General features: G+C 57.6%; 5 protein-coding genes across 5 annotated transcripts; 2 read left to right on the forward strand and 3 right to left on the reverse strand.

Annotated features, from left to right (window-relative positions):
* Positions 1–777: 777 nt before the first annotated feature.
* MFIFM68171_07666 (uncharacterized protein) lies at positions 778–1419 on the reverse strand (the record flags this gene model as incomplete). The annotated part of the gene is made up of 3 exons (XM_071063086.1): positions 778–807; positions 867–1172; positions 1228–1419. 3 exons carry the CDS (start codon positions 1417–1419, stop codon positions 778–780), a joined length of 528 nt encoding a protein of 175 aa, XP_070919187.1.
* Positions 1420–1931: 512 nt separating this feature from the next.
* SWR1 (swr1 complex component) lies at positions 1932–7259 on the forward strand (the record flags this gene model as incomplete). The annotated part of the gene is made up of 1 exon (XM_071063087.1): positions 1932–7259. The coding sequence occupies one exon, from the start codon at positions 1932–1934 to the stop codon at positions 7257–7259; it is 5328 nt and encodes a 1775-aa protein (XP_070919188.1).
* A 720-nt stretch (positions 7260–7979) lies between these two features.
* On the reverse strand, positions 7980–9644 carry MFIFM68171_07668 (uncharacterized protein; the record flags this gene model as incomplete). Its single annotated transcript, XM_071063088.1, has 3 exons — positions 7980–8943; positions 9006–9252; positions 9317–9644. The coding sequence occupies 3 exons, from the start codon at positions 9642–9644 to the stop codon at positions 7980–7982; spliced, it is 1539 nt and encodes a 512-aa protein (XP_070919189.1).
* A 382-nt stretch (positions 9645–10026) lies between these two features.
* Positions 10027–11140, reverse strand: MFIFM68171_07669 (uncharacterized protein; the record flags this gene model as incomplete). The annotated part of the gene is made up of 2 exons (XM_071063089.1): positions 10027–10412; positions 10570–11140. The coding sequence occupies 2 exons, from the start codon at positions 11138–11140 to the stop codon at positions 10027–10029; spliced, it is 957 nt and encodes a 318-aa protein (XP_070919190.1).
* A 756-nt stretch (positions 11141–11896) lies between these two features.
* Positions 11897–12571, forward strand: MFIFM68171_07670 (uncharacterized protein; the record flags this gene model as incomplete). The annotated part of the gene is made up of 2 exons (XM_071063090.1): positions 11897–12140; positions 12210–12571. The coding sequence occupies 2 exons, from the start codon at positions 11897–11899 to the stop codon at positions 12569–12571; spliced, it is 606 nt and encodes a 201-aa protein (XP_070919191.1).
* Between the last annotated feature and the right edge of the window lie 1872 nt (positions 12572–14443).

Genomic DNA, 14443 nt, shown 5'->3' on the forward strand with positions numbered 1-14443 from the left:
AAGAGCCGAGGCGAAGCAAGAAAAGGGAAGCAAGGCGGCAAGGACAGCAAGACGGCAAGATGGCGAAACCAAGGTATGGACAACCAGAGAGTGGTCGGTAACAAAGTGGAGGTTGAAGTATGAAGCCTGCAACGCCCCGCTGCGTTCGGCTCACAATCCCGTCCCCTTCCTCTGCCTCAATTGGACATCCAGGAGCCGAGCACATGCTAATTGGAGGCTGCTCTTTCCCACGGATACTCCGCAACCGCTTCAGATGGAGATGCCGCAGCAGCAGTAACCATGGCAGGCCGTTGATAATTAGGTCTGGTAGTCATGTGCGTTAGGTTGGTTGCCCAACTTAGCAAGGTATGTTTCGGGCATTGGACGAATAAGGCACCCCGCTGAGGCAGTGGCGGCGTAGAGCTGGCTCATCAAGGGGGTTGCAGTCTGCTGCTGTGAGGAAGGGCGGCTTCTGAGAACCGCCTATGCACCTGCCCTCAATACGCGCTGGGTAATCCGCGCCACTAGCATCAGCTGAATCCTATACATGAAGAGGACGAGTTTGTGAGGCTCCACTTCCCGCCTGAAGCAGCCTCGTGGCAACGGATACCCATCGTCATGTTGCCGAGGCCGCCTGCCTGCCTGCCTACGCACGCACAGCGCGTAACAGTGGACGGAATATGGCCCTAGAGCAGCCCTTTAGGGGGCCACGATGACTGAGCACAAGGAGACAAAGGGGCTTGATTGACCATGGTTGAACTGCTATTTGCAAATATAGTACTCCTTCCACACGCGTATTTACGGGTCTTCATCGCCCTCCATCCTCGCCTAGGCTGTAGGTCAGCAATTTGTTCCAAATATGGTCGGGAGGTTTGACTTGCCCTGACGGCACCGGCACCGCCCAGCTCCCTCTCCAGTCCACCCTCAAACTCCCGCGGGTAGCTGACCCTGTCCGGGTACGTCAACTTGACGGCGTAGACGACGCTAAGGAAGGCAGCAATGAATATGCCGATCTGGAACAGACCCTTGCCAGGCGTGATCCACGTGTACTCGTAAGTCGAGAACATGCCGAGGATATCGTGATCTTCGTGTACTGGTTCGCCAAAGTTTCTCCGCTCCTGCTTGTCCCACCAGTCGGCATGCGGATCGCGGAATTGGCGCTTGATGCGAGGGGGGTTGATGTATCCGCCGTTCTGCGCGAAATTGTCAGTCCCATCCCGAGCGTCGTCGGACTCTAGCTGAACGCACCATGTCCGGGTCCTGCTCTGGCGTGAGCTGCGGGTAATCCGAGTCGGGGTACTTTTCGTCAATCTTGGTCCTGCCGACCATGGACTCGGGGAGGAAGGTTCGTTGCTGGACGAGAGGGAGTCGCCGCGCGGGGAGCGCAGCGGTTCGGAAGGGCGCTGCCCGCACGATCTGACGGGACAGCATCTGCGCCATCGTTAGTTACAGCTCTTCCTGCGCGAATCGTCGAGAGGAGGACACATGCCTTGGCGTCGTGGTGCCGCAATGCGAGTCAATTGGATCGGTGTCTGAGGATTACGATTGATGCGCAGCTCCCGACTTCACAAGAGGATTGGAGGTTCTGGCTGGGCGTTGGAGGATTCTGATTGGCCGAGACATCCCGCTTTGTTGCATATCGGGCTATCGACTTGGTTGGCCAAGCTCCCTGTTGCGGCCTGAGGCAGCAACGGCGCGAAAGCTGGCCCCGGCATTCGCCTTCAGGCTGGGCGGTAGCCGGAATTTTTTGTCGGTCATCAAAGTTTTGCTGACGACGGGCGTTTTCAGCACGAAAACACGCTGTAGCCAGCCTCACAAACCGCTGACCATGCCCAAATCCAGACAGGAGATACTCTGAAACTCTACCATTCGCCTGACGTTGTTTTCATCCTGCCAGATGCCAGATTCGTCGAGATCTCGGCCGTCTCTGTTTCGCGGTGTCCCTCGTTACTATGACAGAGATCGCGTCGCCCGACCCAACGGACGCAAATCCGCCGCCTGCAACCCGCGGCGACAATGGCCAGCACCACGAGCAACCATCATCCACACCGGGTCTCGCGCCCGCCGAAGCCGTCAAACAAGAGTCTCCCCGTTCCAGACAAGGTATTAATACATTTGATAGCCATGTGCAGCCGTCCGAAAACCCTGGAGAGCAGCGATCGCAGACCGAAACCCCACAAAGCAATGGCGTCAACACGCGTGAGGCACCAAACACCGACGATGGCCCTCCCGCGAAAAGGCGCCGGGTCCGCGATACGACCCCGAATAATTCTGTGCGCCGACCGAAGCCCGAGTCGCCGCCATGGAAGAAGGTCGAGGCCGAGGGACCGTCGACATTCCGGACCGAAGACGGTCGTCGGAAGTCTGGACGCATCAACACGGTGCCCTTAGAGTTGCAGCGCGGCGACAAACGGATAACTAGAAGGGCACTCCACGGGCAGCAATCCAGTCCTCCAAAGAACCGTCATGCGTCGACGAACGGCCACGTCTCGACCCCCGCCGCTGCTACCGCTCCAAAGCGTCTGGCGTCCTCGAGCAAACATCCGCCGGCCAAAGCACCGGCAACGAAACCATCGCAGCGGAAACCCACGACCCAAGACCCGAAATCTGGCACTCGGAGTCGGCGGCGATCCGCATCTCCCAAACGTCCTACTACGCCTCCGCGACCATCCCTCGGTACGCGTCGTTCGACGCGTCATCTTCGGAATCCCGAAGATGACGGCGACACCACACCCCCCGGCGCCGTGCGCACTACCCCGCGTATCAAGCTGCGAGTTAGACCGCCGTTAACGACCATACCGCTTGTCCACCGGGATCAAGCGACCATACGACCGAAACTTGGGCCGACTTTCGACGAGTTCTTCGAGCGTGCTACGGAGATCCCTGTCGAGGAAGGGGGCTTGCTGGTCCCGTCCGAGGATGGGCCGCGATACACGGATGAGATGGCTAGGGAAGACGCTCGGCTCATCTTACGCGTCGAGAAGGAGGTGGAACCGGGCGGTATCCTGGCCGAGGCAAGGTGCTCTGTGTTCGAACCCGAACCTGAGGAGGAACCCCCGCGGCAGTGGGCGCACATGGACCATCTCACAAAGGCGATGAGCAATTTCCGGAAGTTGATGCTTATAGAGCAGCAGCGGCATCGAGCAACAGCCAAACGACTTGCCATTGCCTGTGAAGCGGAGTGGAGGAGGCGGAACCCGCAACCGAAGACGGCGGAAGAAATCGAACTCGAAGAGATGGAAAAGACCAAGGCGAAATGGCGGCAAGTCACTAAAACCATCACGGGCATGTGGGATAATGTACGGATAGAGGTCAACCGCAGGCGACTGGCAGAATGGGAAGCAGAGGAGCAGCGCCGCGTCAAGGCTGCCCTAAACCAGGCAGTCAATCTCTCGGAGCAAAAGCTCCAGGCTAGGAAAGCACGTCTCGACACAGAAGACCTCTCAGAAGACGACCTCGATGACGAGGACATGATCTCGGACGTGGACGATGAAGATGGCACAGACGACGAAAGCAATCGGTCCGAAGGGTTTTCAGAAGGGGACGAGGACAACATGTCCTCTTCGGACGACGAAGAAGACAAAGAATCCATGCTGTCGGACGAGGGCCTTACGCAAGAACAACTGCGAGAGAAATATGCGAATCTGCCTGGCCTGGATAATTTATCAGACGATAACGCGGTTTCGGAAGCGCCTGTCGACGGCCCTGCGAGTGCGCGCCCCAATGATGATGACACCAGTGACGAGTCCATTGACATGGACGATGATCTCGGGTCGAGCGAAGATGAGTCGGGCACGAGCAATGACGATGAGGGCAGCGATGACGCTGATGAGTCCGAGGATGAACCTTCTGGCCTCCTTGGGCTCTTCTTCAAGAAGTCCGAACTAAAGCAGTTGAAGGCTGACGCTGTGGCTGGGAATTCGGAGGGAATGGACGTGGATGTGGATATGGCGGATGCCGATGTCCCCCCAAACCCCGAAGCCGTATCAGATGCAGAGATGAACGACGGCGTCCTCGGAGAACAGCCTCAACGGCCAACATCCGGAACGTCGGCGATAAAGCCAATGGCCGGAGATCCTGGGCAAGGCCTCGCAGAAAGTGAGCGACCATCTTCACAACACAAGCCAGTGCTTTGCAATGGGCTGGTGGAATCCGCACCGGTGGAGACTGGAGACGCAACAGCTGTTCAGATGTCGTCGATCCGAGCAGCGAATTCTGGATCATCAGGGCCTACGCCCGCCTTGGGAGAAGTCAATACAAAACCGGAGCCCATAACCGACATACCCATGCCTGATGCTCCTCAGGTGCCGGCGGAGTCTCTACCCGCCATTGCCGAGGCGGAGACCACGCAAACCTCGGCGGTAACCCAACACAGCCCAGAGACCGACCCAATCACCAACATCCACAGTCCATCCAGAAGCCAGTCGCCGCGGACATCTGATGACACCAAACCCACGGATATTGAGACCCCTACGTCGTTTTCACTACACAATGCACCCAAAACCGATAGTAGATCCGCTTCGCCACAACCCGCCGCTCCAAGAACCGAGATTCCCTTCCTGTTGCGTGGGACTCTACGAGAGTATCAGCATCTTGGTCTTGACTGGCTCGCCGCTCTGTACGCGAACAACACTAACGGTATCCTCGCGGACGAGATGGGCCTGGGAAAGACGATACAAACCATCGCTCTGCTGGCGCATCTCGCCTGCCACCATGAGGTCTGGGGCCCCCACCTCGTGATCGTGCCTACCAGCGTCATGCTCAACTGGGAAATGGAGTTCAAAAAGTGGTGCCCCGGATTCAAGATTCTCACATACTACGGCAACCAGGAAGAGCGCAAGAGGAAACGCCAGGGTTGGACGAACGACGACGTTTGGAATGTCTGCATCACCTCGTACCAGATGGTCCTCCAGGATCAGCAGGTATTTCGACGGAGACGCTGGCACTACATGATCCTTGACGAAGCGCACAACATCAAGAACTTCAAGTCTCAGCGCTGGCAGACCCTGCTAGGTTTTAACACGCATTCGCGACTGCTCCTTACTGGTACTCCGCTGCAAAACAATCTCACAGAACTGTGGTCCCTCCTGTACTTCCTAGCCCCTCCTGAAAACGGGGAGGGCGGCTTCGTCGACCTCAAGGAGTTTCACAACTGGTTTTCTAGGCCCGAATCGCAAATTCTTGAGAGTGGACGGGAACAGTTGGATGACGAAGCCCGCGCCATCATCTCGAAGCTGCACAAGGTGCTCCGGCCGTACCTCCTCCGCCGACTCAAAGCGGATGTCGAAAAGCAAATGCCAGCCAAGTACGAGCACGTCGAGTTCTGCCGCTTGTCCAAGCGCCAGCGTGAGCTGTACGACGGTTTCTTATCTCGCACAGATACGCGGGAAACTCTTGCCTCGGGCAATTACATGTCCATCATTAACTGTCTGATGCAGCTGAGGAAGGTGTGCAACCACCCGGACCTGTTCGTGGACCGGCCCATCATGACGTCTTTCCGCATGCAGCGGTCAGTCCCTGCGGGCTATGAGATCAAGGAGCAACTTGTCAGGAAGAGGCTCTTGGCGGAGAAGCCGATGAGCGTTGTCAGCCTCAGCTTTCTCAACATGATTCCAACGCAGTACGAGGACATGTCGACGATACACGCAGACCGGATCTCTCAACTGAGCACTCACCGAATCCTCCTCGACCTCAGGGAGGCACAGAAGACTCGAGCCAATAACGCCTACCACGCTTTGGATCCTGCCACAGTCAAGTCCAACATCGTGTATCTTGAGAGCGCGGCGCGCTGGGGCCGCTTTGAAGAACTCCAGCATTGCGTCTACCTCAACGCACTCCGCCGCCAGCAGCGGCCGATCTACGGCAAGCGTCTCGTCGAGCTCTTGACGCTCGATACCCACCGCCGACCGTTCAAGCAGAAGCCCAAGGTTCCCCGGAAGATCATGAGCTGGTTCGAAGAGGACTCTCATTTATTGCATAATGCGATCCCGACGCTTCAGCAGCGAGCCGACTCGATGGAGACGACCATCACGAAGTTTGCTTGCGTTACCCCCGCGGTCGTGACGGGCGACCTGAATAGGTTCCTACTCGGCGAGAAGGGCATCGAGGCTTTCGAGGAAGCGGACCTGAAGTTATCCGCCCCTGTCAAGTACGCGCCTTACATGCCAAAAGAGCGGCCGCCAGACCCATGGCACGAGGCGCGCATGCGGTTAACGATCCAATTTCCCGACAAGCGACTGCTGCAATACGACTGTGGCAAACTACAAGCCCTCGACAAGCTTCTACGTCGGCTGCAAGCCGGCGGCCACCGCGCCCTGATCTTCACGCAAATGACCAAGGTACTCGACATCCTCGAACAGTTCCTCAACATCCACGGCCACAAGTACCTCCGCCTCGACGGCGCGACCAAGGTCGAGCAGCGGCAGATCCTAACGGACCGGTTCAACCACGATCCGCGCATCCTCTGTTTCATCCTCTCGACGCGGTCGGGCGGCCTCGGCATCAACCTCACAGGCGCCGACACGGTCATCTTCTACGACCAGGACTGGAATCCGGCCATGGACAAGCAGTGCCAGGACCGGTGCCACCGCATCGGGCAGACGCGCGACGTGCACATCTACCGCCTCGTCAGCGAGCACACCATCGAGGCCAACATCCTCCGCAAGGCGAGCCAGAAGCAGATGCTGGACGACGTGGTCATTCAGGAGGGCGAGTTCACAACGGATTACTTCAACAAACTGTCGGTGCGGGACGTGATGGGCACCAACGGCGAGATCTCGGCCAACGAGAACGACGTCGCTGCCAACGCGGCAATGGACCGCGTCCTGGGGGGTGTCGAGAGCAGCAACCCGCGCAGCGTCGGCCGCGTGCTGGAGCAGGCCGAGGACAGGGAGGACGTGGCCGCCGCGCGGGTGGCCGAGAAGGAGATCCAGCAGGACGATGCCGACTTCCTGGAGCAGCAGCCCGCTTCGGGTGCGGCGTCGGGCGTGTCGAGCGTCAGGCAGGGCACGCCGAGGGAGGGTACCGAGCCGTTTTCGCTGGCGGTCGGCAAGACGGGCCAGTCCTCTGCGCTGGGGCTGTTTGCCGAGTCTGCCGCGGCGGAGGAGGAAGGGCTGGCGGAGCCGGTCGAGGTCGAGTATAATGCCTTTGGGGAGAGGATGCGCTCGGTCGATGAGTACATGCTCGGGTTCATGACGGCGGCGCTTGAGGGGACGCCACTGGAGTTGCCCAAGGATAAGAAGAAGAGTAAGAAGAACGGCAAGGACACGAGGAAGCGATAGTGGGCTTGTCGCTTGAAGGGTTTCATGCATATCGGGTTGTTTGGTTAATTGTATTATAGCATGTTCTTCTGGTTGGAAGGGCGGAGCGCGATCTCGATGCCGTATAGATGACTGGTAGGATCATGTCATGGGCCTCATCTGAGGTTATGGATTGATGGTTTTTAGACTGCAGCTGGAGGGGTATAGCATTGGTTATTCCGCTCGATTCGGTGTTTCTGCGGGGAGGGATGGGTCAAGTAGAAGCTTCGTCGCGCTGGAACCGGGAGGGCGAGAATCTAAAAGAAACCATGGGTTCCAATGACATACTCAGTCCGTCTGTCTAGTTTTACGTGCCGTGCTGAGACAAATATTCCCCGCTCCCTGCCGAACTGGCTATCATGAGTATGGGTTCGGAGCACTCTGCCCCTTCAGCGGGGGGAAGATGTCCCACTTCAAGCCTTCATAGTGAGCGACGGGCACATAATCCCATCTCTCTCCCCGCCACCCCTTAACAAGTCTCTGCTAGACTCTGGGCTGAATGGGGGCCTAATGACAAGGTTCACAAACGTGGTGAAGAGGGAGTCTCCCTGGGTCGAAGCGATTCAATCGGATAGTGCGGGATTTGGCGCATGGCACAGAGTGGATAGTGATGATGTATTACTATATTCCTTTCATATTCACGCTCTATCTAATCATTAACAGCCCTTTATCCCATCCTATCCCATCCCATCGTATCCTATCCTATGCTATCCTAATCCTCGCGACAAGAACCCCCGCGACCGCGTAACAGACAGCGCTGACCCCGTACGGCATGCCCAGCGCCATCCCGCCCACCCCCAGCCCAAGAACCCACAAAGTCGGCATCAGCATGGCCCCCAACAGCGTCCCGACCGTCCGGACCAACATGACGACCGAAAACAGATGGGTGCCCGGCCCGGGGGCCTCCTCGCCGTCCCGATGCAACGCCATGCTCGGCGACCTGAGCAGCGAGTACGTGAACATGGGCAGTGCGATGCCGAGGGCGTAGAGCAGCAGGCTGAGCACCAACACCCATATCGTCGGGGACAGCGCGATGGCCGCGGCCCCCAGGACGGAGAAGACGAGGCAGACGCGAGCGTGCGTGATATTGTCCCGGTCGGCCGCCATCTCCCGCGTGTCGTGGGTTTGCGGGGGCGGAGGGGCGCGGGCGCGGGACTGCCGCCAGCGCAAGACCCGCGGGATGACGACTGATAGGAGGAAAAAGTTGAAGACGGCTTTGACGGAGAGGAGGTAGCCGACGGAGGAGAACTTCCAGCGGTAGCGCTTCGATATGTACAGCGTCAGTAGCTTGGTGTCGGAGCTCGCGAGGGAGGCGAGGAAGAAACAGGCGAGCAGGAGGACCAAGTTGCGGGAGGGGTTGCTAAGGAGTGCGAGCATGGTGCGGAAGCGGCTGGCCGTGGTCGATCTGAGGCCAGCACGAGGTCTATGGCCGGTGGAGGATGGGAGGAGCGGCGCGTCATCGGCGTCTTCTCCGTCTCCGGATGCCGGCTTGCGGTGCGCAGTCAGAGCGAGAGTCGAGATGACCGGGACCGCGAGTAGCAGCGTGATGATGCCGAGCCAGAGAGGGAGCCAGAGCAGCGTGCTCATGGTTGCGGAGGTAAGTGCTGGCCCGAGTTGTAGCGAGAAGATGGAGGATACGGCATTCACGTAGCCGAAGAATGTTGCTCTAATGTGGTGTCAGGGACGTTGGGAGGCCAACCAGGGAGAGGAACCATGCAGCCCGCTTACCGAAGGACGTGGTCGTCTGTGAGCTCGGCGACAAGAGCATACACGATCGAGTTGAAGACACAGTCCCCTCCAAGAAATGAGAGCGATGGAGCCACCAGAATGGCATCAACCGGAAGTGCCTGGTGGAAGTAGCCCACCACAAAGGTCCAGCCGAGCAAGAAGACGCGGGGGATGAGGTTGAGACACAGCACGAATCGATGCCCATAGTGGTCCGCCAGGGAGACAAGCGGTATCGTCATGAGAAAGTCTAAGAGGTCTCAGCATCCGGCACACGCAGAGGGACATAGCCAAGACTTGGTGAGTCTTCGTACCACCAGCAACCCACAACGTCTCCATGACTCCCTGGATGCGGCCGAGCCGTTGTTGCACATCATCCACTTTGCACAGCTCTTCTGGAACGCTCCCGTCAGGACGCAGGGCTGATGGGTCGTGGGCCTGATAGTGATCGCGGCACAATCGACCCTCGACCACGCGGCTCACTGGGAGCTGGTAAAGGCTCCATGCAAGATTGACGAGAGCGACAAGCAGCAGGAGTGGCCGGATTGCGCGGCGCGGTGCTAAAGGCGGGGATCGCTTGCGCCAAGGACGCGGAGAGCGGTGCGTGCCGTCATCCCCAGAGGCCGCATCGTCATCTGCCATCGCCGTTGGTCCCGGGGAGGTGATTGATCAAGCCACCAAGCGGTGGCTCCGCATCTGCGGCGGTGGGAGTGGGACGGCGGCGGGAGGAGGATGGTCAGCCCCTTTGTCGGGTCTAACAGGGGTCCCACGATGCCTCAGCGGGATTGCGGCGCGGAGCCCCACCACGCCCCACCGATCCGCTCGTGCCGCCCGCCCAAGTCAAAAGTGCCGGCATCGCGGGGCAACACAGGCCCTGCTCCGTTTGCTGTCAAATCGAGGCGCAGTCTGGTATAAGGTACTGGGCTATACAGTACGGGTAGGTTCAAGCAAACTTCGTTTGTTCATCTTCGTTAAAGTAAACAGAGCTCGGGAATCGACTAATCAACAACGGGGCCATGCGCCTTCAATTGGTCGGGTGCTTCTCCTCCCCTGCTGCAACTCTGACTACATCCTGATTATCCAACTCGTACCTGTCATTGTTATTGGCCATCTCAACGCGGTCCCACCGCCCATCCATCTCTCGCGGCAGGGTTGTCGCCGGCTGCGCCTCGGCCTTCTCAGTCAGCGGCGAGGGGACAGAGACCGGGACGATGCTGTCGGGGGGCATTGACGCCTCCGCCTCCAGCTTGGCCCGATCGGCGCGCGTCCGTCGGAAATACCAAAACGCCAGGCAGCCGGCGCCCACAAAGAGCAGCGTGCCCACTATCGCAACGACGATGCCGATGATGGCGTCTCTCGACAAGCCAGAGCCAGCGGGGGCCACCGTAGCACTGTCCGTAGGCGTAGGCCCTGGGTAATCCAACACCGACGATGATCAGTAACTGCCTCAAACAGAAAGGAGAAGAGAGGAGGGAAAGAAAAAGTGTGAGAGAGAGAGAGAGAGAGAGAGAGAGAGAGAGAGAGAGAGAGAGAGAGAGAGAGAGAGAGAGGCTCAGAGGAAACTCACCGGGCGCAGGACGGTGATCACACTCATACACCCCGTCGCACACGATCCCTTCCTCAGTGGTATACAGGGCCTCCCGGGCCCACTTCCAGCACCGGAAGCCGCCGTTGTCGGTGAAGCCGTTGTCGCCGGTGCCGGCGAAGCCGCCCTCGGCCACCTCCGGGCCCAGCACGGCGATGAACCGCACGCCCGTGGTGAAGACGGCCGACGTGTTGGCGTTGGCCCACTGCGCCGCCTGCCCCGGCGCCGTGAGCACCAGCGCCGTGTCCTGCGGCGCCGCCTGCGCATCCGGCTCCCCCGGGTAGTAGGCCATCTGCGACGACACCACCCCCGTCGCCGGGTCCACGCAGTCGGCCAGGATCACGTGCTCCTCAGGCGCGCGCCGCTGGTGACCCCCCGGGGCGAGCGGCCCCCGCGGGGCGCTGGCCGGCGAGGCGTGCGCAACGAGGGGGAGGACGACGGCGAGGAGGAAGAGGGTTGCCATGGTCAGGGCGGTGAAGGTGGTGGTGCGTGGACCGATGTTGAGCCTGCTGCGTCGGTGATTGAGGTTTGCATTGCACGGTAATGGGCCCATTGCGATCTGTTCCAGTTGTTGCTCGCGGGTTTCGTAGCGGGCCGGTCTAATGACTCGGATCCGGGAGCAAAAATTGTCGGGTCGCGACAGCGACGCTTCGACTTTGTTCGGTGGTGTGGAGTAAACGTTGCTCTAGAAGAAAATCAAAGTAGGCTTGGCTGGGATGGCAGGCACTTTCAGACGATTAAATGTAAGCCATGGTCCCATCGGTAAGCACCGAAAAGCAGATCATATTCTTATTCCGCGGCACCCAACATTTTGTGGCGTCTGCCCTGGACCAGTAGCCGCGAAAAGCAGCCAATACTTTGTGCTTCATGCGCTATGCAGACTTGGGATGTCGAGCAAAAATTGCTCTCGACTTGGCCAATTGGCAATACAGTTCACAAACGTGGCGCGTGGTAATGCTGACGCTCTAGATTCTTGGGGGGGGGGGGGGTGGGGGGTATCGAGTGCTGAATGAATTTAACAAAAACTTTGCTTCTGTCGGTCAGGTGAGTTCGTGGGATTTGCGCGAGGCTCGAGGGCTTCGACACGTGACGCGTTTTTCTGCCGGGGCTGATTTGGAAAAGCAATCACAAAAACACCTTATCATCTTCTCCTAAATTTCCGTCTCGGGAAAAAGACATGCAACGAAGTCTCAGTAAAAACGTTGCCTTATTTCTCCATCCGTCTGACCTTTTGCAACCTTAGCCTTTACGTCCCCAGACGGCATCCTTCCTTTACCTTACCGTCCTTACCTTACTCTACCAGTTGGCCATGGCCGACATATTCACGCTTATCCAGAATGCTCCCGACCCAGTGATCCGCACTGTACTCGCCGGCCTCTGTTCCGACCGCGAAATCGGACATGAGGCATATAAGATGTTCGGCAAGATTGCGCGGGCATCGAGGACTGACATCAAACGCAAACTCCCTCCCGCCACGCTCTTCATCTGCCTGAATTGCAAGGAGGCATACAGCGAGGCCGAGAACGCGTCCGATGCCTGTTACTACCACAACGGTACCGCCTAATCCCCCCGTCTCCTGTTCCCCATGGTGACGATGCTAATTAATTTCCCCAACGCCGCAGGCAACCTTGAAATTGATTACGATAATGATGTGTGGGCGGATCACCCTGACGAAGTGGAGATGGATACGCCCGACATGCGACAGGATTGTCCCGAGGGGTTCGTATGGGATTGCTGTGATGGGGCAGCTGATGCTCCCGGCTGCACTCGCAGCTGGCACCAGCAAGGCGGCGCCAAGAGGGCAAGGTTTGACCCCCAGCCTGCTGTCATCCACATCTCGAGTGACGGGGATGAGGATAGCTCGGGGGAGGATGACGACGACACGGTGACGGACGAGAGTGAAGAGGGGGAAGAGGCAGAGGAGGAGGAGGAGGAGGAGGAGGACGGGAAGGAAGAAGCTGAAGATGATAGTCATTTACCCTAGGCAACCGATTGAGGGCCATGATAAGGAGAACGAGAACTCAAGACGAGGTCGATTGAGACATATTCGCTCGTGTGTAACCGACATGGTTACTGACCCATATCTTTACCAGTACTGTTTTGTAATACTAACCGGTCTGCTTCAAGTTCCTGCATTTACAGTGTTTGCTTCCCCACAACCTTGATCGCGAAAAGTATGTGTCTCGTCAGGCGCCAGCAGCCGCTGCGCGGTGCTTCTTTAGTACCGTCAGGCGCGTTACGCATGCAACTGCCGAGTGATGGGTCAGGAATCTCTGCAAGGCTCCATCAACTCCGGATTATGTTGTCTCGGTCGCTGTCACACATGTTGATTTGCATGATGGGGTCGCCATGACCCGCGTTGTAGCCGCCATCCGGCGTGCCGCCGCTTCCGGTGTTTTTGCCAATATCTGTCATGGGGCCGTTAGCAAACTATATGAATCGTGTTGCATAGTCAACGCAAACATGCCAGAGATAGCCTCCTCCGGTAGGGCCTTTCCCGCAGTGTGGGCCTTCTCAATCACGGCTATCTTGGCGTTGTCCGTCGTCTTGTCAGGTTGACTATAGCCGCAACCCTTTGTGGTGCTCGACTCTGCTAAGACAACATGGGCAAATGAAGCGATAGTGATGTATATTGTTAACGGCTATGTGGATGAGTCAAAGCACTTCAGTGTTACAGATTGGAATGTAGAGAATAGAGAGCGAAAGAACGGCCGAGGGATCCAGCAGACGAAGGGTATCTGTCATTGCCCAGACCGGATAGCCCAGCACTGGCAATTACGAGATGCTGGTGACATCATGGCGCCCAGCCAAGCATCACCAAGCATCAGCATGACCTACTTAGGCCTTTAGGTACCCAGCTAGGCGTCATTTTGTTACTAGTAGAGGCGCCGTTGATAGTGCTGGGCGATACAGTGAGGGTATGGCAACATCATGACCGAGATACTTCTTGCCCCGGCTAGGAAGTGATGTTCTGTATACGGAAGGAGGAGAGTACTGCAGGAATCGAAAAATAAACATAACGGACATTATACTAATTATCTCGCGAGCCGTCTGACCGCTATCGCGTAGTGATGAGCCCATGAGGCCCATGATTGGCGATAATACGCAGAGCCGTTGGGTTGTCGTCGGGTGAGGCGACGGGGGCGCCCTCATAGAAAGGTCACGCCCATAGTGGCACTTGCTAGTAATCCGTACCTAGGTACGTGAGGGAGGCAAGTACTCCCATCCTTTCGCTTGCAGTTGCACCTCCAAGACCTGTGCTGGATGGGGATTAAAGTATAAGGTAGGTAATCATGCATCAGCAAATGCCGTAACCGGGTTGGCGTTGACTCATTGCATCATATACTGTCGGGGGTTGGCAGTATTTTAGGGATGCCATCCGCCCGAGCGACTACTACAAGCATGCATCTTTTCCAACATCGAGATATCCGGGCATTACAATTTAATCATGATCAATCAGCAATCGAACAATCTAATTCTGCGTTGGACGTAATATGCCCCTGCCTTCCCCTTCCTTTCTCCAGGGAAGCATCGCACTGTTCTACGACCAAGAATCCGTCGAGTACGAGTGTAAAGCAGTTGGAACATGTTGTTTATAATGAAGGCAAACATTTTCGTACAAGGGATCCTGCGTCCCCATTTAACAGCTGAGTGGTCCTTGGCAAGGATGATTTGGAATGACAGAGGTCAACCAAAGCTGTAATATCATGCAACTCACAGCGGTATTTCCATCATCGGCTCCGCAGGCGGCAACGTACGCAAATGAAAAGGAAGCAACACCGACAAACCCATTTCCATCATGCGCAACATGCGCAACATGCGCGAGGATGGTTAGTCTTACGAGGTCTGACCAGCC

Source organism: Madurella fahalii (genome assembly GCF_045866475.1).
Source record: "Madurella fahalii IFM 68171 DNA, scaffold_4, whole genome shotgun sequence".
NCBI lineage: Eukaryota > Fungi > Ascomycota > Sordariomycetes > Sordariales > Madurella > Madurella fahalii.